Genomic DNA, 24609 nt, shown 5'->3' with positions numbered 1-24609 from the left:
ATATATATATATATATATATATATATATATATGTATGTATGTATCCTTGTACTCTAAGTGGTTTCACCTGCTAACATGACAGCCAGGTTCCAATTTCCCAGAGACGGCACAGCAATACAGGCATGCTCGATTAAGACCAATTGTTCTCCTACTGACCCATGCTTAAATATTGTTTGTGTCACTACCAGCATGGGACACATGAAGCGTATGACCTCATCCTTAAATACTCTTTGAGAGTCGAAGAGCACTTATGTGAAACGTGTGTGTGTGTGTGTGTAATATATATATATATATATATACATATATATATATATATATATATATATATATATATATATATATATATATATATATATATATATATATATATATATATATATTAAGGCAAATTCCACGAAGGAAAAGTGAAACAACGGAGTGGTTGCTAGGCCTTTCGACACGCAGTCCCTTACACCGTGTGTCGAAAGGCCTGGCAACCACTCCGTTGTTTCACTTTTCCATCGTGGCATTTGCCTTTATTTATACATTCATAACGTTCCATGCCTTCGTGAATCAGTTATACATATATAATATATATATATATATATATATATATATATATATATATATAATATATATATATATATATATATATATATATATATATATATAATATATATACAGATTATATATATATATATATATATATATATATATATATATATATATATATATATATATATATATATATATATATATATATATATATTATAAATTGTAGATTAAACTTTCTATCACATTGCATAGGAAAGTCAGGATTACAAAACAGAAGACAAAAATTGTTTTAATTATAAAAATTTTCGAATAATAACATCAAGGTTAATTTACTTATTAACTTGTGATATAAATAACGTGAGGGACTAAAAGTTTAAACATGTAATTACTGAGAGCATTAAACTTCAATTTACGAATTTCATGACCCCGTGGCAAAAATCATTTCAAGGTCATGGGCAGTGAAATGGGGTGGTTGCTCAAACTAAATGCAAATCAGCAAATAACTGGCTTATAGCCCAATGATAACTACTGTACATTTCAAAGTCATAGTTTTATAGATGGACATTGTATTCAGAAGATATAAAAAACATGCAACTGTTTTGTGATCAATTTGGATTAATAACTTCAATGTCATGAATGGACATCATGAAACAACTGTCATCTTCTCACGATCGATTCGTTATTTCAGAAAATAAATTTCATTCAAGATTTACCGAAAACATCTATGTAAACAAAGGCCTTTTTCTAGTGCCGGACCAGAAAAGAAACTAAGAAAAGAAAGGAAGGTTATAAACGATAGAAAAAACAAAGCTAAGAAGAGAATTCCAAATCTTTACAGTAAAAAGAAACAAGCAATCGATGAACAGGGCAAGCCAGTGATTATATACCAATTTCTGTTGAAATCGATGACCGTCGGTGTGACTGGATTGCTTATAGGAGGAATGTGCCCTTCCGCACTATGGAGGAGGGACCAAAATAGTACCTGCAGAGAGAGAGAGAGAGAGAGAGAGAGAGAGAGAGAGAGAGAGAGAGAGAGAGAGAGAGTCAAAATACATAGAAATATAACTGACCGTGAAATTATCCGTCAAAGAGAGCAAAATAAGAGCATTACGCCAACAACGCCAAGTACAGCAAGAAAAGAAGAGGCGCAAAAACAACTACAATATAGGGAAGAGTCCTACAAAAAAAAAAAAAAAAAAAAAAAACGTAGTTCTAAGGATTTAATTCAGACTTTTGTAACAGACTAAAAACTGCTGAAATGCAGGTGTAGAGAACTAAATGAAAAATTACTAATAATTGAACTTATGAAAAAAGTGATGCACAAAAATAACCATCTTTTAAAGAGCATTGCAAATGACCAGAAAAAAAATCTATTTAACAATCCTCTTCTATATAGGCAAAGTTCGACCGCCAGGTAAAGCACGAACTACAAAATCACTCGTTTACCCTGCACCTTAAATGAAGCTATGAATAGTTGATAGGGTCGAAAGTTTCAAAATAACACGGGTTCCCCTCCTCATCTCACACATATGACGGACACATGTGTTACTGGTTACTCGCAGAAGTTGATTTCCTATAGAGTTAGTCTGGTTAGTAGATTCCCTTTCTAAAACCCCGTGACCTTTTTAAGCTTCCTCAGTTTTTTTTTTTCTTTTTTGCGGCAGGGGCGGAGGAGAGGTCATGGGAGGGTGGGCTAGCAGTGATCTTCTTCCGAAATCCATCTTTGGCTTGAACTAATCCATCTATCCACAAACCTCCACCAAGAACTCGTTAAGACCCGTCTGGTCAGAAGGTGGAGGAGGGCGGAGCTTCGTCTTGCAAGGGGGGCGGTGCCAGAGCCAAAGGGGGCGGGTCAGGACGGGGGACTGGAGCATGTCTCTCGTTGCACTGATACTTCAGTCGGGCCTCAGACGCCAAGGAGAACGTACGCGCGTCTGAAGCTGTAAGAGTGAGTGACAGGATAGTGAGAAGCCGGGGTCGGGGCCATGTGGGCACTGGAAGAGTATTTTCTTAGAAATTTTTGATACCCTGTGATTTTCTCGAAATATTCTATCATTCTTTTTTGCTTAGTTTTTCTCTACTGAACTTACATGTTTGGTAGCTTTTGCTTTTGTGATGAGCAAAACTTGTTTTTTACGTGACAAAAATCTTTTTCACAAGCACATTCTTCAGAGCCTCAAAACAAGTAAATGAAGCAGCCTGTTTTTGTTTAATGGATTTTTTTTTTATTTACAGTTCAAAATAAAACGGCCTATGAGTTAAGTCAGGGCTATGTTGCTTTTAACCCTGTCAGTATAGCTTCGCTTTACCTTTTTTACTTTTAAGCATCCATTACGTAGTATGTATATTCAACTGACACTCACTCAATTACATAGATATACATATAAATACATATATACCTAAAATTCCTATAAACGTCTGTACGTTACACATCAGATTGAAATATCGACAATATTGTATTACACTGTAATTGAAACAAATACCCAAGTGGTGCATTTAATTACATATAACCTATCAAATACATTAAATTTAACTAACCGTAAAATCTTAAAAATTACAAAACCTGAGATGGGCATTTGTATACACAAAAATATCATCAACCTCTGGAACGTTATGTAAATCATCTAAATATTTCTCATATAAAATACTTTGATAAAAAATACCATATATATATATATATATATATATATATATATATATATATATATATATATATATATATATATATATATATATATATATATATATGTGTATATGTATTATAATTTGACTTTTTAAATAACAAAAAGGAACTCAACACGATCTATACAAAACAACAAACGCAGGAAATTAGTTAACTCCAAGAATTCTATCACCCCTCTCATCTTTCATCTTTATCTTACACCTGCATCTTCCAGCTACACCTGCGTAACAATTACCCGTTGAATCGGTCAACGAGATAAAACGAGAACAAACCGACCAAACATAAAGAAAAGTTAGAGGTAATTCCTTTAACCTGTTTCCTGTTTCCATCAAGTTCTGTCTTTCATCTTCGATATTTCATTTCCGAATTTTGACCATCCTGCCACAGTAATCTTCTGGTATGAAAGTTTTTAGAATTAATTATTACTTACTAGTGGAATATATTAAGTCAAACACTTTTGACAAGTAAGGCTGTGAATTTACCTACAACTAAAGAGACATTTTTTTAATAATCACTAACCAAATACAATTTTTTACAAAAAACAAAAGTTTAAAAAAATCTACAATGGTAAGATTTTTCAATGCTTAACCTTATAAATACCAAATAATTACCACGTGGTTACTGTGTTCATAATACCATCGGATTTTGTAATTTATACGCATTAAAATCACAAATATTATATAAGATATCGGTAATTATTAAATTTCAAAACATCACAGCGACCCATTTCTTTACATTTTCTTTAAATGAACTCCCGTCAAAATATTTAGCAGATGAATAGAATTTTAATGGTATCTTTCAAAATACTGAAGTCAATATCACCTCACTTATTCAAACATAACTGATATCCAAACAAATTTTTAAAATTAAAATTTGTTCAAATTTGAGAAGATCTCTGTGACTTCGTAATTTCCACGGCACAAGTTGGAAAAGGAACAATTATTCCAAAATGATTAATATGAAGAACCTGTCGCCGACAGGGTGCCGAAAGAATTACTAATCCATTAAAATAAATCAACCAAAACCCAGTACTCAAGAAGATGTAGACCACTAGTGAATGATAAAGAGAAGTAACCAATTCACTGAATTACAGAAAAATCAATTCACACGAAACAGACATAATGACACTGAATAATAGAAAAATGCTGACGGACCCTTCTCCACTTAAGTAAATATTAGCTTGCTTTTAATGTGCTTTGGCAAAGTTAAATACTGCTGTACAAACAAGACGCCCAGTGAACTGCTTCGAGATTATGAAACAAATTAAAGGAGTATTCTAAGTAAGTAAAGGTCTTAAGACGAGCACCATCTTCGCCGAATGATCCCGCGTTATGTAAACGACACCCCAGTGCAAACACACCCTTCAAAAGTAAGCAACCCCTCCGGAATTACAAAATAAAATCCCTCAGTGTTTAGAATCGTTCACAGCTCTTGACACAAGTGCCATCTTCGCCGAATGGCATTGGGGCGTGTAAACGGTATTCAAGTGCTAAGAATATTCCAACGATACGAGACAATAATGACTCCACATTCAAACCTCCTCGGTGTCAGCAACGTTCAGGGAAGTATGAACTTTACAAGAAACATTTGCCGCAACAAGAAAAATAAATATGGTTGAGTAAACTGATAAAAAAGGGAAAATACGCGGACGGATTCTACACTCAAAGTAATATGTCAATATAAAATTAATGAATGCAAGAGAGACATGAATAAATTCAACGACCCATGAGAGAAACCCTTCCGCAATCAAAAAGAAATAAATAAACATAAGAGAAATATGAATGTCGTGAAGGAATCAAGTTACGCTAACACACGGCGGAAGAGTAAACATTTGGGTTCGTGGGAAGAGATTCTCGAGGAAGTGTGACCCTTTTTGTTCGTTTTTCTTTTCTTTTCTTGTCCAGTTTCATTTATTATTCAAGTCTAAAACAAATCTTCGCAAAGGAGTCGCTGAAATGAAGATAACGGGAAGAGAGAACATCTTATCGCTTTCTAATTTCCAATTGTTTAAAATACGATTCCCACACAGAAACTAAAATGCCGATAGCGGAGGAACAGCTCGCGTCTTTCTCGTTATCTTTGGGCCTTCATAAAAAAAAAAAAAAAAAAAAAAAAAAAAAGGCCCCGTAGATTAAAAAGCGATAACGGAATAGTCCTGTAAAGAATATATTGTATAATAGAAGTTTCCTCATATACATATTTGCATAACGGCAAGTATATTTATATAGCTCAAGATATAGTAAAATAAACATACTGGTATACATTAAATGCAGACTTACTTGAAATCTAATAAAATATAATTTTTATCAACTTGCATGGATAAAGATGCTTATTCTAAATAAATTTATAATGGAAAAATAATGAAATCTAAAAATCAATTGGGTGATACTTAAAACTCAGAAAACGCATATTACTATCACTAATAAACAATGAAAAACTCTTGTGATTATACAGAAAGCGCGCAAGTATAAAAACGAACTAAAAGTATACTATATACATATATATATATATATATATATATATATATATATATGTATATGCATACATATATATATGTATACATATACAAGTTCATATATGAAGAAATGTCTCACGAAATTTTATACACACATATTTTAAAAAACTGTTGATTTGATTGTTTACATGAAACTGCAACAGCGCTTTCCAGAAAGAAAGATTTCAGTATAAAGATTTCATTATTACTAAGACCTCATAAATAATAATGTACATATCTGTACCAATTATAAGAATGGTACCATAATATTTCACGGTTCTAATTGATAGGTGCACACTAATATATATATATATATATATATATATATATATATATATATATATATATATATATATATATATATGTGTGTGTGTGTGTGTGTGTGTGTGTGTGTGAAATGAACTGAGTCGGATATCACACCATAGCGGAAACTGCCGTGGCCAGAGAGATCCGGTCTAGTAAGTGAGGACAGGGGGTACTCTTTGGGTACCGTGGCATAGAACGATCGTTAATATACTGCTCAAAAGGAATTTTTCACAAGATTTACCGGCCATTATTCAATTTCCTTAGATCACAGAGAATGAAGTCCGTACTAGCCGCAAGTAAGATGTCTCGTTACCGTTATAAAATGCCCGAAGCTTTGACAACAATTTAATAACGACAAAAATTTCCACACGTGATTATAGCGCACGTATATATTAACTAGTAACGGAAAAACATTAATTTTCGTAACTATAATTGTAAAAAGCGTTTTCATTTTGTATCTATTACAGACTATACTCTTAGCACACTACAAGTAGACATTGTAAAAAATAAGCATCACACGTACATTGCGTTTTAATTGTATAAGTGTATATTCAATTACACTCGAATATACGCACTCACACAGACATTTGCGCATTCAACTGCGGAATTTACCATTATACGAGTCCTCTTTGCAATAAAAAAGAAAATTATTTTCAACTTAACTTTTTCTTAGTGCAGAATTCAGTCCTCACTTCATAAGGTTAAGATTACTGAAAAAACTACCGACAGTTACCCAAATGAGGCGGCCGTTTGTTATATCACTGTAGAAGAGAAAATGTCTAGATACGTCCGCTCATGATGTTTTTTTATCGTTTCATATATAGTTAGAGGAAAAACTCTTTACATTATGCGCGAATCCTAATTTTGTCGAAAACCACCCAGAATTAAAACATATTAGGGGAAATAATTAGTATTTTTCACATATTTGAAATTTTAAATAGTTTGCATATATATATATATATATATATATTAAATAGTTTGCATATATATATATATATATATATATATATATATATATATATATATATATATATATACGTGTATATAAATATATATATACATACATATATATACATACATACATACATACATACACATACACATATATAAAAGGACGATTGCATAAATTTATACTTCATTACTTTCCTAAATATGTTACTGGTAAACCACACTTCAATTTTATTAATGAAATAAAATGCATTTACTGAAACAAAACAACGCTTTTTACAAGAATGATTCTTTAACTGAAGCAATTTTTTCTTTGGAAGAAGCGATCTTTTTAACTTCGTGCAATTCGAAATATCTCTAGTACATGAAAGCAAAGCTCAAAGAAAAAATTCGAAAAAATCAAAATAAAATCGAGTGCGATTTTTATTCTTTTTCACCCGTGTGTACCGTTAATGAAGAAGTAACCGATATTAATAGCTTCATTAGGGAAATTTTACTAAAACCACTTTTGCTTCCTAATTTTTTGTGAAAGGTGATACGAGCGGCATGGGTTAGTTGGGGGGAGAGTGACGATCAAGGGAGAATATATATATATATATATATATATATATATATATATATATAAATATATATATATATATATATATATATATATAAAATATACAAACAATTTATAGATATATTATTTGAACAGATATATATATATATATATGCAAATTATATTATAAACATACATATGAAATATATATATATATATATATATATATATATATATATATATATATATATATATATATGCAAATATATTATATATATATATATATATATATATATATATATATATATATATATATATATATATATATATATATAAATGCATTTATATAAAGATGTTTAAGAATCAAACTGCAAATTGTCAGCTTCATAATAACCAATTATAAGACTTAGCAAGTCTTTTAATTTCTTCAGATAACACCTCGCATTACTTCATTTAAGACACTGAGAACAAAACTACACAAATATTCTACAAGACAATCATAGAAAAGTGCTTAGAGTACTAAAGTGACGGCATCAAATTTCAGGTAATAAGATAAAGAAAAGTTCGAAAATAATAATAGTGGGTTTTAAATATGTATCTAAACAGGTATTGAGACAGCCAAAACAAGATTATCATGTGAATCAACGCAATACAAAACAGTTTAGTTTATTAAACCACAACTAACTCTTGACTTTGAAAACATTAATTACATTACAATAAAGTAAAAACAATCTTTTATCTATGATGAAAACTAGAATACAGTGTCTTAGGTTGCCATATTATGATGCCAACAAATTCTAACAGAAAAGAAACGCACGTCTTTCGCATCACTACAGCACAGCAGAAAGAAAAAAAAATATCTTCGCAACAAACAAGATATTTTGATATGAAAACGATTACAGGACAAATTGATTAGGTAATGCAAAAAATACCGGAAGCATAAAAGTAGAACAGACACTCTGTGACTGCAAGAAGAATAATGAAATGTCAATGATATGACGTACATACTCTCGCAGCTAACTTATTGCATCGCCGCCACCAGCGTCATCATGATGCTGTTTGCGTCTCCAAGACGCAGTCCCGTGAGTAATATTACAGAATTCAGTAGCGGAAAGTACCAAGTCCATCTCATTCGGATCAAAGCCGTCCCGAGTTTTACGGGCGATCAATGTTAACGTCTTGATCACAATGCTGCACAGCAACCTGCTTTGCAATGCAGGAAAAGCACCTCAGCGCACGCTGGTATTCTGGGAGGGTCTGTCGTAAAGCACTGATTATCTCGGAATGAGGGTGACGCCTCACTCGTTTATTTAGTGCTGGATTGCCTTTCGTTACGCGTGTTTTAATTTGCCTTTTGTCGTTACTTAACCCACAAATTTTTACTATTATCACCATGCACCCCCAACAATATCATAGTTACGATCGCTGCAATTTATTATTAATATTATTATTATTATTATCATCATCTACCGGTGTTAAAGCTGCTGCTACTAGGACACTTACTATAGTTAACTAGGTGGTAATTAATATTTTTTTTATTATTACTGGTAATACCCGGATCATATTATTATTAATATTGTCATCATTATTGCTGTATTATTATTCTTACTAGCAATTTGCCGTAGTTAATGTTGCTACTACTAAAATACTTGCTAAATTTACCACAACAGAAATTGTTTTTGTATTATTATTGGTAATATCCGGACCATATCATTATCATTACTGTGATCATTAAGCTTATTATAATAATTTTATTGTTGCTGACGTCACTGATGGTGTAATAATGTTTAGTTTTCCAAAAAATGATATCTGAATTACCATTAGCATCATTACAATCACGTTCCACCACGCCATTCGTTACTATTGTAAGCAATTTCACATGAAAAGTACAATCTTATAAAACATTAAATTCTCGACGAATTTGGTTCAGTTGCTTACAGGATAAGGCTTGTACATCTTCCGGATATAAAGGAAACGCAACTTAGATCTACATTACCCCACCCTACTTTTTTGAAGGGAAAGGGATATTCCGGTAAAGACTCCAGAGGGAAGCTTCCACCAGCTGAATGTGATAGGAAGGACCTTTCCCGTCCGGTAATTAAATAGCGGCTTTCTGCCAAAATAAACACGTGATAAACAAATAAATAAATAAATAAGTACATACATACATAAATATATATAAATATACATATATACATGTATGTATATATATACATATATATACATATATATATATATATATATATATATATATATATATATATATATATATATATATATATATATATATATATATTGTGTGTGTGTATAATGAAAAAATAAATATGAAACATATAATTACTTCCCGTAAGATACAGCATGTCCTGTAGCAAATACACTTTCGATAGGGTAATTCCCTGGATGAATGTTTTCAAAAGTCAATCTTAAATTAAAAGTACGATAAAAATCATAGGACTTTTAAATGGAGCTGTTTTAAAAGACACAATCATTAATTATTTTATGCGCTACACTCCTATTCTTAGCTTTCATATCTTTCATAAAGGAACTTATGACCCGGGAATACGTAGCCTCACATTACATAAAATCAGTGAATGAATAACAACGTGCCTCTCGTAAAGACACAGTGGAATGGCTGACACGCCGATAAAAATGCTTAAAACCCCGCTAAAAGTGCTGAGAACCAGCGAGGAGTGCTTAAAAACCCGCGAAAAGTCCTTAAAAACCCCGCGGAGAGTGAAACCATCAACCGATTCATCTAGGCTTCGCCAAAAAGGGGTCAGGCAATAACCTACGAGCTTCCTCGAAACAGCAAAAAGATTTCTAGAAAAATAAAATGGGAAAAATCTTCCTCCATTTTCCCGTTAAGAAAAAAAAAAGGCAGGAAATTGGTCATAAAATTTTCGACAAAAAAGGTCCCAGGATCACCGATGAATATGTAGAAGAAGGGAGGGGAAAAGTCTAGGGAGACACAACACTACAAGACCCCAAACACGAGATCTGGGCTAAGATCCAGGTCTATGTCTATGGGGCTTTGAAGTTTAAGGAAGTCTCAGGTTGCGTGCGTGCGTGTGTGTGTGTGTGTGTGTGTGTGTGTGTGTGTGTGTGTGTTGGGAGAGGGGAGAGGAGTTTTAGGGAGGGAAACGGCATGAATATGAAATTACGTTTGTTCTTGCACAAGGGAGACGTTTTCGCAGGTTCTGATAGCCTATTGTTTCTCCAACTGTGGCGGAAGAGTATTCGAGTTTTAAAGAAAAAATTTTCATTCTAAACTAATTAACTAAGGGCAGCCGAGACAACTATCGCCATGCATAGCCCGCCAATACGGTCCTGCGTACTTGTGCATATTTGCAGATCTTTGCATAATATACACACTAAACAGCAGGCGTGTTTGACAGTAACTTAAACCTTTATTTGTTGGTGCAAAGAAAAATCATGTGTATTTGTGAACGTATCGTTTCATCACCACATATTTTATTGCTGCTTCATCCCAAAATCTTTGTATCAAATAGTCACCGACATTGTACAAAGTTTACATAGTATTGTTCTTGGTTTACTCACTGATGCCTGGAAAATCGGACATACTCCGAAGGACTGTTTGAAACTGAATTATCCCATGGAATAAGGATTTAAAGACGGCTATGACAATATTATTATTATTATTATTATTATTATTATTATTATTATTATTATTATTATTATTATTATTATTATTATTGTCGTTGCTGTTGTTTACGACAAGCTATTAATCACTTAAATAAAAATACTCCCAAGTATGTGATAGCTACGACTCAGTTCCAAATCTAAGTTGCTTGGGAAAATGTTTTCAGTCAAATGAAGCCGCTCATCTTCCTGACAGATAAACACACACATACGTGAGGTATCTAATTCAATATGACATAAATAAAGATGTGGAAAGATCTGATGAATCTGAGAAGAGCAGTTATTCATTGGGAACGGAACACCATTACTCTCGCTGGCTCTTTCAATAACTGACAGCGGTTTCTCTCTTCCGACACCTGGAAAGTACAGGTCCTTGGAAAGTACAGGTGAGGACATGAAACCATTATGAAAGCAAGACGACGCAGCTAAATGCGAATTACCACCTCAAGCAAATGTCAGGTATCCGCACATTTCACTCTTAGATTTTCGCATTCTACTCAATTACCGCTTTTCTGAGAGTCGCCCACCAGTTACGTAACTCTCTTTTTTCTTTGGGAAATAGGGAGGTCCGGTATCACCTTGTGAAATAGAAAGTAGAACGATAGTTTAAAAAGTACGTTTAAGCTGTTACAGCAATAAGAATCTCCACACCTCAAGGCTAATTTTGCAGGATTAATTATAGTAATGATTTTATAAACTTGTAAGAGTCTTTAGTTTCAAGAAGAAAACCAAACAAAATTCATGATTTAAAAAAGAAAAACCTATGAACATTTTGAAAATACTACAGCTGATCAATTCTGTTATCGCTTAACAGTTGTCTTGAGGTATTTCCAGTGTTTTAAGTTTTATGAAAAAACCCTCTGCTATATTATACCAATAGAAAGTGTGTTTTATTTGAACTAGCACCAAGAAGATGTGGATAGTGACCTTAAATTAAGTAACTCTTCTTTCGAGATTAATAGATATGAAGGGCAAGCGGTTATGACTGCAACACTAGTAAAGGATTTACTAGTTTGGTAAAAATTTGTAAAAAAAAAATACTTTCATTACGGACAAAAATGGTAAACACTGAATAACAAACCTTAAATGAACAGTTTTGTTGAGGATATTACAAATGTCACTTTGTCAATCAAAATACCAAACTAATCACTTCATAAAAATGGCTTTGTTTTTGATATTTCATGAAATAAATAAAAAACGTCATTTGTTATCTCAGTAATGAACTTTGTTGCCAATATGAACTACAATGCAGTCTTTGGGTGCTGCGGTGACCACGTGTCCATGAATCACAATTTAAACTGAGCTTTATTTCGAATTCCTTAGCTGTTCAGAATGGTTGGAGTCTGTTATTGTATTCGATTCATCTATCAATTCCTAAGAGACAATGGTCACCTTAACTCACCGAGTTTCAGTTATAGTAAATTCCTCTGCCACAATTGGCACTATTAATCTGATATCTGTAGCTATATCCGCTTGAAATACTCGTATCATAACTGTGATACGAGGATTTCAAGTGTGACTTGCTATGGCTTGTATATTTCAATTCATGGTTCTCACCCGAGAGTACACTGCGGAAGTATTTTTTATGAGCGCCTTTACTGGATTTGGATTTTTAGCTGTAAAAGAGTAGTTAATCCCTCCACCTTGAAGATAAATCGTTTTACTTGATCGTCTGTGTACATAGGAATCCTATTTTTGTAAACCTGTCTTTAATTATTGCAATGCACGTTTATTTGCAATCATGGATTCTCTTCACACTTTATGATGTAAAGAGCAAAAGTATTTTGCCATATTTAATACTTATGACTTGTCAATTTACCAATTAAAAGTTTGGAGAGAAAATAACTACGTACAGTGCATGGGAAGACGCACATGGATACAATATATACTTAAATAATCGCAAATGATTTTTTCTCTTCAAGGGAGAAGCAAGACTCGGAATCTAAAGGAAGATGAAGGGAGCAGAAAAAATCCAAATCCAAAGTCGACGAACCGTACAATCTGATATGGTCTCGAAAAACGCAAATGATCCGTAGTTATTGATAATTAATAACTCAATCTGTATGTTCAAAGATGCACTGTCTGGCTGACCTTCTGTCCTGAACACTTGTCAATAATCAGCAAATCGAGTACGTTAACCTTAACAATTTAACAATTTTGTCTTTAAAGTTTAACACATAAACTAATACATTGTACAGATAAATACAAAACCCAATATGGCCCTAATACCCAGAGGTTAACCAAATTATTATAGATACGTAAACATTACCGGGATAACTGCAAGTAATCCGAAAATTTATGAATGGCCATAATATCAATAAGTGCTGAGAAAAAAGTTATGTATATCTTAGTTTAACCAGACCACTGAGCTGGTTAACAGCTCTCCTAGGGTTGGCCCGAAGGATTAGACTTATTTTTACGTGGCTAAGAACCTACTGGTTACCTAGCAACGGGACCTACAGCTTATTGTGGAATCCGAACCACATTATGACGAGAAATGAATTTCTATCACCAGAAATAAATTCCTCTAATTCTTCTTTGGCTGCTCGGAGAGTCGAACGCTGGGCCAACAGCGTGCCAGTCGAAAGCTCTACCACTTCTCCAAAGAAGCACTTAAGTGCTGAGAAATCCACCAGGAAAAGACAATGAACGATAATAGGATTTAGCAATGACGAAATCACACGTCAATTCGAAACAGTCTACAGGTACAAAGTGCAGCTTAAACAAAGAATTTTATCAAAGCATTACTGGTTTTTGTCGTTGAAGAAACGAGTGTTCCTGACGCTGACTGAAAACCTGAACAGTGTGATAGGAGCAAGAATAAAAGAGACTGGCTGACTATCAGGGGAGAGCCACTTTATTTTTAATGCCGTTCCTCAGAAGGAAGGAAGTCTGCCAGATTTAGTAAGCAATCCAGGTCAGTCCAGTTGTCGGAGGGACCCAGGCACCATGAACGCCATTCACTTTCTAGGGGTCCTATTAACACACTTCTTGAAATGACAGGAATGCTCTTCATTATTTATTTGTAAAACGCGAGCGATTTAGCCAATATATTCACCGGAACTTACATTTTCTATGATTTTTTTTACAGATGGGATAGGGTAGCACCAGAATCCTTGTTGAGTTAGGAGAGAATGCAAGCATAGAATTATAAGGAAAAGTGGGAATGTCAACTACACATGAGAATAAAAATTAGAGCAGATCCATTTAGTGCTTGCATTGCAGCTTGAACTTTTTTTTTTTTTACATTTCAAGTAGATTTATACTGTAGTCATTTATTTTTATAGGTAAAAGAAGTTTACAACCTGTGAAGTGACCGAAGTAATTAAAGCAACCTACATTTAGACTAATATATATGTATACAGTATATATATATATATATATATATATATATATATATATATATATATATATATATATATATATATATATATTTTTTTTTCCTTTTTGACAGAAAACTATTTATATTCCAAACCTCACAGGTGAGAGAAAGTCAAGCCAATCTTTCATTTGTTGTTTGTGCATTAAAATATATATATATATATATATATATATATATATATATATATATATATATATATATATATATATATATATATATATATATATATATATATATATATATATATATATTTATAAATGCCCTAGTCCCTCAGGCAAGTTCCAACAGAAAGTGATATCCAGCTAATCATTAATTTAGGATTAATCAGCTAGTCCCCAACGATAGAATGATCACCAGGCAGGTAATTCACTGTTTAGGTCAACAAAGATACAATGAGGTTAATGCAAGGGCCTAAATCTCCCGGGAATAAAATTTCGGCTCTCTTACTGGTGAATAGATAACCCACACGTACCCTCACATATATACACATACACGCACACCCCACACACACACACACACACACATATATATATATATATATATATATATATATATATATACTCTGTATATATATGAATGTGGCAGTCATTAGTTAACCTCCTTAAAACCAGCTAAACTAACTTCATTTCGACCCAGATAAAACAAACAAAACAATTTATCCACTATAAGATTATCCCCGTTAAGAAAAGAAACCTCATTTTTCCGGGGGAATAAAAGGAACAGGAACTAAAACCCGGCAACTTAATAAGAACAGACGCTTGTTGTAATATGACTTTGTACTGAAAGCATTTGGCAGGGCTCCAAAAGGCCTGGCCATTCTCCAGACGTTGTTATGAGTCTGTATGTGAATGCCATGCAAACGTTCTTTGAATTAGCTCAGAAAACTTTTTTTTTCTTTTTCGGCTTTCGGTATATGCGTTAGAGCGGTACTCATGCGGCTTTGTGCTTTGAAATCATATTTGCAATATTATACCTTTTCATGGAGGTATTTCATGCTGGTTTGTATTGAAGACTATTCCTTTATTACGCCAGAGGGATTCTGTGAGGCCATCGAGTAACACTGTACTTTTCAGCTAAAATATTATTGACATTCTACATAATATCATGACCTAGGAGTGCTGTTAATCAGCTCAATGGTCTGGTAAAACTAAGGTATACTTAATCTTATGATGTAAAATATACATAAATATTTATACTAAAAAAGACATAATGTGCAAGCCTATACTATCGGTTTAAGTGACCCGTATACTCCATTCCAATTAAGAAAGTAAGAAACGAAATATCAGATTTGGATTCCTAGCACAGGACAAGAGGGAAGATATTAATTTTACAGGAGTATCTTACTGGCAATGTATACAGCCGACAGATTATATAGAATATGCACATTATAACTTTTATCAATCTATCGCAAACATTGCAGATTATACAGAAAAATCATATCATAATTCACCTCATACTTTATGAAATTCTATATCATTACTGTTCTCACACTTTTTGTATCTCTATGTTAGTAGCTCTCTTCGCGTCTTTAAGTTGACAGTGAAATGTCAATAATCGAATTCTCAAATTCTCAGCGAGTAGGGAAGTGAAGGAATGAATGCGAATGTGATCTGAATGGCACTTACCTTTGGAGAGCGTCTTGGTAAACAAAAGATGCTGTCCACAGACGGACTGGTTTTTACCCATATCACAGTATACGAGGTGAAAGCGAGCCAGAAAAAGCCACAAATGTCCTCAGTTTTACAAAGTGGATCCTGTCTGCCGTCTGTGAAGATACCGCGAAGAGATCCATTATTAGTGGAATCAATTTTACAGAAAGTGCGTTTATAACACAATGATTGCGGTGAATGTACATCTCTTTCTGAAACATATTTCAAAAGGTACATATTCCAAGTAAAGAGACAATAGATAACAGTCAGAAATATCTGAAGCTAGATCCTACAAGGTCGCTTAACGAATGAATAAATGGAAGACTCTTATCTATGCCCCACTTTTCCGCATCCTATCTTTACTGAAATCCTTCTTTTCATGTTAAGACTTTAAAAATACTTCCACTGAAGGCACTAAAAGCTTAAGTGAAAAGGAGAGCAGTACAGATGTCTTTCTTGAACACTTGTCATAATTCAATCGACTTCCGAAGGAATACGTCAGACAAATCAGACTTCACACTCAAGTTTTGATGAGATCTATACAATGGCATTCAAAGTAAATATTGATTGTAGAAAAAAAAAAAAAACTCCATCAGCACCAAAATGGCGTAACCCATTTACCAGAATCATTCGCTTCTAGCCAGAGTTCAGGATGAGCAACATCGTCTATAACTTGTGTGTGAAAGTGACATCATGAGTGCAAGATACTTATGACTCCAAGCAGCCAGAATTAGTAACAATGTTAATCTTGAAACAATATATATATGATTCATTATAGCCTTATAAAAAACGAATACGTAGGTAGGTAAACTACAAGCGAAAAAGTAGTGGAAAATAATTAGCAAATCAAAATATAGATGGAAAAATAGGCAAATGATTGCATGCATGATCTATATATTAATTTGAGTAATAATAACAACAATATAATGATTACATGGATAATAGGATAATGATATTTAATGCCGAAGTACGGATAGGTGCAATATCTCTGGAACATTGTTATATGAGGATTATTCTTTTAAAAGTGTTCTGTGCTTAAAGATTCATTTCATAGCAGGATATAGAAAGCATTACAACCAAAGCTCTTACAAATGCTTATTTAGCGCAGGGTACTAAAGAAAGCAATAAATATATATATATTAGCAATATTATTTATTTCTACTTTTAGAATCATTACTATTGTGATACGTAGCTACAACGACAGGCCGTTGATTATCGCTGTAATTAACATAAAAATCACCATATAATTGCCAACTGTAAAACCTTCCTTATAAATACAATTTTATGTCACTCATTGCCACACCCACGCATTCATCCTGGAATCAATGTACTCTATGGCACACTAAACCTCACTAACACATTCACATCACAATTCTTTAATTACTATTTTATTACACTTTCGGTTTACTCAGTGTCAAGCGCCTTAGCTTAGGAAGTGGAATAGGAAAATAATTACCGAAATTCAAACGATTTCGCAAAGTGCTGATCAAAGCGAACTCCTGACGGTGCGACGCCCCCGCCGGAACTACAACCGCTAGATGGCAGTTCAGGACGCCTTAGAAGAGGGGCCTAAAGACGGGGAATTACCTTAAGTAAAAGGAAAAAAAAGTTTCTCCCGAAAATCCCTGGAAGATTGACAACGGCCGCCGCGGGAGTGTTTGTGTGCGTTTTTTTGCCACAGGTCTCGGTCGTGTACGATGCAAGGGTGCGTCTGCTTCGCCGAGTTGCTATGTCAAGCTCTGCTTGGCAAAAAGCAATTCTACTCCGCTGGGATCAAGTTATGGCTCATCGCGGCTGTTCTCCAACATATTCAAGGTCAGTGGATTGTGGCTATTTTTATTTATTTATTCATCTTTTATTTTATTTTATTACTTTTCCTTGTCTTACAAAGGTGTAGGTGTTCCGCATTTATCTATTTACTGTGCATTAATTACCTCAGTGAATGTTGAGAGGTCGCGTTTGTTTAATGATTAAGTTATTGCACTTATTTGTCTTTTTATTTCTTGTTGACGTGACTTCGAGAAGTAAATTATGAGAGAAAGTATTGTCCTGGGTGAGCTTCAACGTCTTGAATTGCATTGGTGTCAATTTATTATGAAGTAGATATTAACATGGTGTCGCGCTGACAAAAAGATGCATCTCAATTTACAAAGTACGTTTACGTATTTTGAGAACTCTTCATACATAAAAGCCCTTTTATGGGTCACTGGAATAAAACTGAATTCATAAGAAATTCACTCTTTTCTTCTACCTGACACTTTTTATAAGAATCTTGCGCGCTTTGATTATCAACTTTTAAACCTTATCGAACAGATATCTTTAAGAAGCTTACATATTTGATTTAGCATTTTAACCTCAATAGCCAGTTTACAAGAAAGCTTGGTCAACGGACACTTGAACAGGGGTGTGGCCGATCGTATAGTTCTCTTTGCCTTAGTGATCGGACGACAGAACTTTACGAGTATTCTAATTTCGACGACATTAGTCTATATCGGAACAACGACTAAGAGTTCTGCCTGCGTGTGTTCACAAAGCAGTATTCGTAAAGAAGGAATATAAGATTTAGGCCAAAGACCAAGCGCTGGGACCTATGAGGTCATTCAGCGCTGAAAGCAAAACCTCGCAGTTGCACTATGAAACAAATGTTAGAAGAGGGTGGAAAGGAAGATGGAAGAAAGACTTTGAATGGAGGTACGGTAAAAGGAAAGGGGGTTGCAGCTAGGGGCAGAAGGGACGCTGCAAAAACCAAGTAGTACCTACAGTGCACCGCGCGTGAGGTGCACTGATGGCGCTACCCCCCCACGGGTAAGGCAGTACTCAGAAATTCTTGTCGACATCAATGTTTTTGCCATAAACTCTAACCAAGTAGAAGTCAGCTTCAGGACTGCTTAGCAACTGCTGCTAATCTCATTTTGCTGCCACATCCAGTTGCATCTCTCCCCTTACCTGCAAATTTCCAATAGTCCACTGATTCTATCTTATGCCATCAAAACATCTTGGTTTTTTCACCCAAGATTTAATTAGCAGCGATTTCGACTTCCCTAAGGAGAGGAAACGTCTAATCCTTTGTTAGAAGAGACTCGAGACATCTTCACTCATTTTCATCAACAATGAAGTAGTAGAAGCTCTGACCTACTGAATATGAAGCTTTTCTTTTAAATAATTTTTACCCGATGCAGATCATGTCAATCAAGGTCTGAACCGACTTCGTGACCTTTTTCTATATGAACTGAAAGTTAGAAGCTGTCTAAGCGACTCCAGTAACTCATGTACTATGCTTTGTAAAAGTAAAAGCGTAACACCAACACTAAGGTTAATTGCATATCTAAATACATTACTTTCCTTATTTATTGTTGCCTAAGCGGAAGAGGAGACTGAGTTTATCTTTATTATTTTCGTTTCTTCTTTCTTAAATGGAAATGGAAATAAATAATAAAAAAAGAAAATGGGTCACGTCTCCCCTCATGTATCAACCAATTTATTATCATTTTAAATCAAATTATAGTAACTCTTTTCGAGACAGTAAGCGGAATAAATGACGACCCATGAGCAAAGGGCAAAAGCTCTCTTAAAAACAAAACTTGAAAACATTAGATGTTTAAATGTTGGACAAACAACACCATGACCTATGTCTCTCTGACATCATGCTTACAAAACGGGGCATTTTCTCTGTTACCATTACGATGCCACGAACCTTGATAATAAGGTTATGGAAATTTGTAAGAGGATGCACTACATGCAGAAAACTTTATTCTTTTCTATGTTTGATAACAATATAACAATCCTCACACACATGGTTATCTAAAATGAATGGTTAACAGGGCATCTCTGAATCTATTTTGATGTAAGTATCACTCTGTGATGTCAATATCCTACGATAAGTTAAAGAATTTTCCGATCTGGTAAAATAAACGAAGCACACTCTACGCTTTCCACTGGGTTATACAGCGCTCTTAGCTCAGGAGGCTCTCTCTTGCATGAAGGCTCTGACTTGAGACGTCTTATTCACCTAACTATGACTCCATGATGTATTTTAAGGCATTCTTTTAAAGCAGAAACAACAATCTACATCTTGTGAGGTTTTATAGTCACCTGCAACTCATGGTTCTCACACATTGTTAAAGAAAATAGTCAACATTTGCCTTTCATTCTCTCAATGGTGTTGCGTGAAATTTTTAAATTGAGATGATGTTAAAATTTTCTTTTCCTGTCTGCCAGGCACACCACATGATTGCTTGACAGTACGGGTCGTTCAATCCTCGAGTCTATTATTTCCTCACTTTGGGGGTTATTTAATAAACCATTTTTGCTCATTCCGATCCGTAGTTCAAAAGATTTTGTAACTTTGTCTACAGTTGGCGGTATATTACCAGTCCAATATGGCAACCCTTTAAGATTTATGGGCATCTCACAGTACAATTTTTGAAATAAGAGTTTTAGCCACTCTTTCAGGATTGCAAGGGCGTCACTTTGTGATATAAAGGCATAACGAGGTCATGAGATTTTGTAAATTTGTCTACCATACGGAGAAATAAGCGAAGTAAAGCATCCTTCCAGTGAGGGGAACAGCACAACCTTCCACGTACTGCGGTTTTCTTATTGAAGTCTTTCTCTCTCTCTCTCTCTCTCTCTCTCTCTCTCTCTCTCTCTCTCTCTCTCTCTCTCTCACACACACACACACACACACACACACACATATATATATATATATATATATATATATATATATATATATATATATATATATATATATATACAGAGAGAGAGAGAGAGAGAGAGAGAGAGAGAGAGAGAGAGAGAGAGAGAGAGAGAGAGAGAGACTTCATTGTAAGAAAACCGCAGTACGTGGAAGGTTGTGCTGATCCACTCACTGAAAAGATACTTATATATATGTATATTATATTAATATATATATATATATATATATATATATATATATATATATATATATATATATATATATATATATATATATATATATATATATATATATCCTAAAATTCCAAGTTTAACCATTTACAAAACGTTAGTACTCATAATATAACAGGAATAAAAACCAGTATTCCTGGGAATTTGTCAATTTGACAAAAATTAAACCACCAAAAATGTGGTTGGCATCGATCTTGGTGGCATCTCATGGGTGTGCCACTTCACTGATCACATGTCACTGATTTATTATATATATATATATATATATATATATATATATATATATATATATATATATATATATATATATATATATATATATATATATAAAATGAGTGAGTCGATTTGTCTTAAATTAATTTAACGCGTAAAGCGTTAGTTCTTTATGTAGCCATTACACGATTACTCTTATTTTAGCACTCCAGCAATCCTATTACTTAACAGAATAAGGAATCTGTGATCTTCCTTTATATCAGCTGTCTTTATAAAAATTATATTGAGTAAATCTAACGCAATATTTCTGTGTGCACGAAACGAAGCAAAATATGCCATTTCAGCTTTCATAACCTTTGAGAGTCAATGAACCGTTCCTTTGAATATTGCATAGCAGAGATCTCTTATACTTTGTCGAATCACTCTGCTATGGTAAATTCAGGACTGTTCCTGGGTAATGAGTTTCTGACTGGCACCAACAGGAGCCCAGAAGAATAAAAAATGAGTCAGACACCTTCCTTCGTTCATTTGGAGCATCATGAATGAAAGAAAACGCGTCATTCACATTGTACGGAACCGCTTACTTATTTCTGAAAGTGTCGCTCTCCTAACCGTCAGTTCCCAAGCTTCTACTTTTGTACGGGAGAACAGAGCCAACTGCCTGGCTGCGAGGGGGAATTTTAGCTGTGTAATATGATATATGTAACTACGTGTATTGGACAGAAACTCTGGTTTTGTTTCTATTACACCTGGGTTAGACAAGAGCTTCTCGGGCTTTTCACCCCATCAGCGTTTGCTTTAAGAATGAAATCCATCAATTTTTTTACATAAACAAAATATCCACGATTCCTTTAAAATGTTCATTATATAAACAATAATAATGACCAAATCAGAGTTTTGTTCCTCCAAGAAATCAAACCTCACACCAAAGAATAATTTCTAACTGAATAAAATCAATAAAATTGAACCTGGGAATTTTAGTTACGTAAGAAATTTTTCTAAGTCTGTCAATAATCTCGATTACATAAAATATAATATAGTTCCAGCGGATATTTAATTCTTATATACAGAGAGAGAGAGAGAGAGAGAGAGAGAGAGCTTACGCCATTTCCATTCAAACCACTTTACTTATTTCTCGTTCAAAGCGCTTCGCTTTCGGTTGCGATCTGAGTGATTTTAGGCGGCTGAGCGATAAATCCCTTGTGTAGGGAAACTTTTTGTTTTTCCTATTGTTTTACACAACGAAGTCAAAACAGCAAACGTGAGAGATGTCATCATTGAGCGAGAGCGCTTCTTTGGCAGTGAGCTTTTCGGTAAATATGGACGAGTACGCTGTCGCTCTTTAACAATCGATGGATGGCAAAATCTCTTGATTGAATAGTTTATTTCGTACTTATTAACTTTACTTCCGCAGCTGTATTGACTGTTTTGAAAGATATACTGAAATCAGGCATGACTGTCGTACGCTATAACAAATATAATTATCAGTAATTATTAAGAGAATGGTTATACTTACAGGTACACTTAATGGTTCTGTTAAGTGCACCTTCCGTATTCAATCCAGTACATGGCCATGAAATTCACAGACTAGACAGGTGAGCTTTGGTCATATTGGGCAATGGGCAAGTAGACCTTTCCTCGAGCACCTGTGATTTTTTTTTTTTTTTTTTTTTTTTTGTACTCGAGTTTTCGGCCGTCTAAACAAACTCTTTTTATCACTAAGCCGGATACTCTCTCGATCGTGATCCCCAAAGCTGCAAAGTACGATTTTCTCCGTAACAGACTATCCAATTCTTTCGCCTTCTTCAAAGACTGACTTTCTTTCTTTTCCCCTCTCGTCCAGACAGTGGTTTCCTTCCCCCTTGGATGGGTGATGGGCTCTATTCTATCTTTCACAGTAGTTGTTATCTTTGGAGTTTTGTGAGAGTTTTCGAAAGATCTCTATCTTATTCATTATTGCCATAAACTGAAACAAAATTAATTAAATGGTTACACATACATACATATACATATATATATATATATATATATATATATATATACATATATATATATATATATATATATATATATATATATATATATATATATACATATATATACACACACACACAAACATATATATAATATACATATGTGTGTGTATATATTTGTGTGTATGTTAGTGTGTGTGTTTGTGTGTGGGGGCGTGTGTTAGATTCTGTCCAAGGAAGCATGTGGTACATCTGAACACAGATCACTATCTCAACATCACTATATCATGATTTAAGATCTGTTGAATTATTTATATATGAGCTCTCTACGACTATTTTATCATATTAATGTTTTTCACAGTAAAAATTACAAGATCATATACAGTATTTATTATATATATATATATATATATATATATATATATATTTATATATATATATATATATATATATATATATATATATATATATAAAAAGACATATATTATCTAACATCCAATTCAATATACCATGGAAATGACTTATATCTAAGGAAACTACAAATGATGAGTGTCAAAGATCCAATCGGTCAATGATCCCATGTGTAAGTGACTCCATATCTGCAGTGAACTGAATAATGATGATGTTTGTGACTTAAAAGAACATAAAAAGTTATGATTTGCCTTGGACAAAAATATTATATATAGGTGCATATGAACTGAATATTATAGCGATATTTGTATATATATATATATATGAACATAAAAAAGTCAAGCGTATTCAAGCGACAAAAATTCATATATATATGTATATATGTATATATATATATATATATATATATATATATATATATATATATATATATATATTTAAAAGTTAAGTATACCTTAGTTTAACCAGACCACTGAGCTGATTAACAGCTCTCCTAGGGCTGGCCCGAAGGATTAGATTTATTTTACGTGGCTAAGAACCAACTGGTTACCTAGCAACGGGACCTACAGCTTATTGTGGAATCCGAATCACATTATAGTAAGAAATGAATTTCTATCACCAGAAATAAATTCCTCTTATTCTTCATTGCGGTCGGAGATTCGAACTCGCGGCCAGCAGAGTGCTAGCTGAGAAAGTAACCCACTCTCCCACCGAGGAAATGAAGTATATATAAATGAATTTTTGATATATATATATATATATATATATATGTATTTTTATTGTATAATATATATATATATATATATATATATATATATATATATATATATATATATATATATATATATATATATATATATATATATATATATATATTTATGAATTATAT

The 24609-nt window shown here is 33.5% G+C and overlaps 1 protein-coding gene across 4 annotated transcripts in view; it reads left to right on the top strand.

The window, feature by feature from the left end:
• Positions 1 to 2434: 2434 nt before the first annotated feature.
• Positions 2435 to 24609, top strand: part of LOC136832822 (lachesin-like) — a 624154-nt gene continuing 601979 nt past the window's right edge. For all 4 annotated transcript variants that reach the window (XM_067094441.1, XM_067094442.1, XM_067094445.1 and 1 more), the window contains exons 1-2: positions 2435 to 2482; positions 17607 to 18009. In XM_067094441.1, coding sequence (XP_066950542.1) covers positions 17892 to 18009 — 118 coding nt within the window. In that variant the 5' untranslated portion in view covers positions 2435 to 2482; positions 17607 to 17891. The remainder of the gene's footprint in view (positions 2483 to 17606; positions 18010 to 24609) is intronic.

Source organism: Macrobrachium rosenbergii, chromosome 50, assembly GCF_040412425.1.
Source record: "Macrobrachium rosenbergii isolate ZJJX-2024 chromosome 50, ASM4041242v1, whole genome shotgun sequence".
NCBI lineage: Eukaryota > Metazoa > Arthropoda > Malacostraca > Decapoda > Palaemonidae > Macrobrachium > Macrobrachium rosenbergii.
Note: the sequence above shows the minus strand (reverse complement) of the source record. Positions and strands in the feature narration are given on the sequence as shown.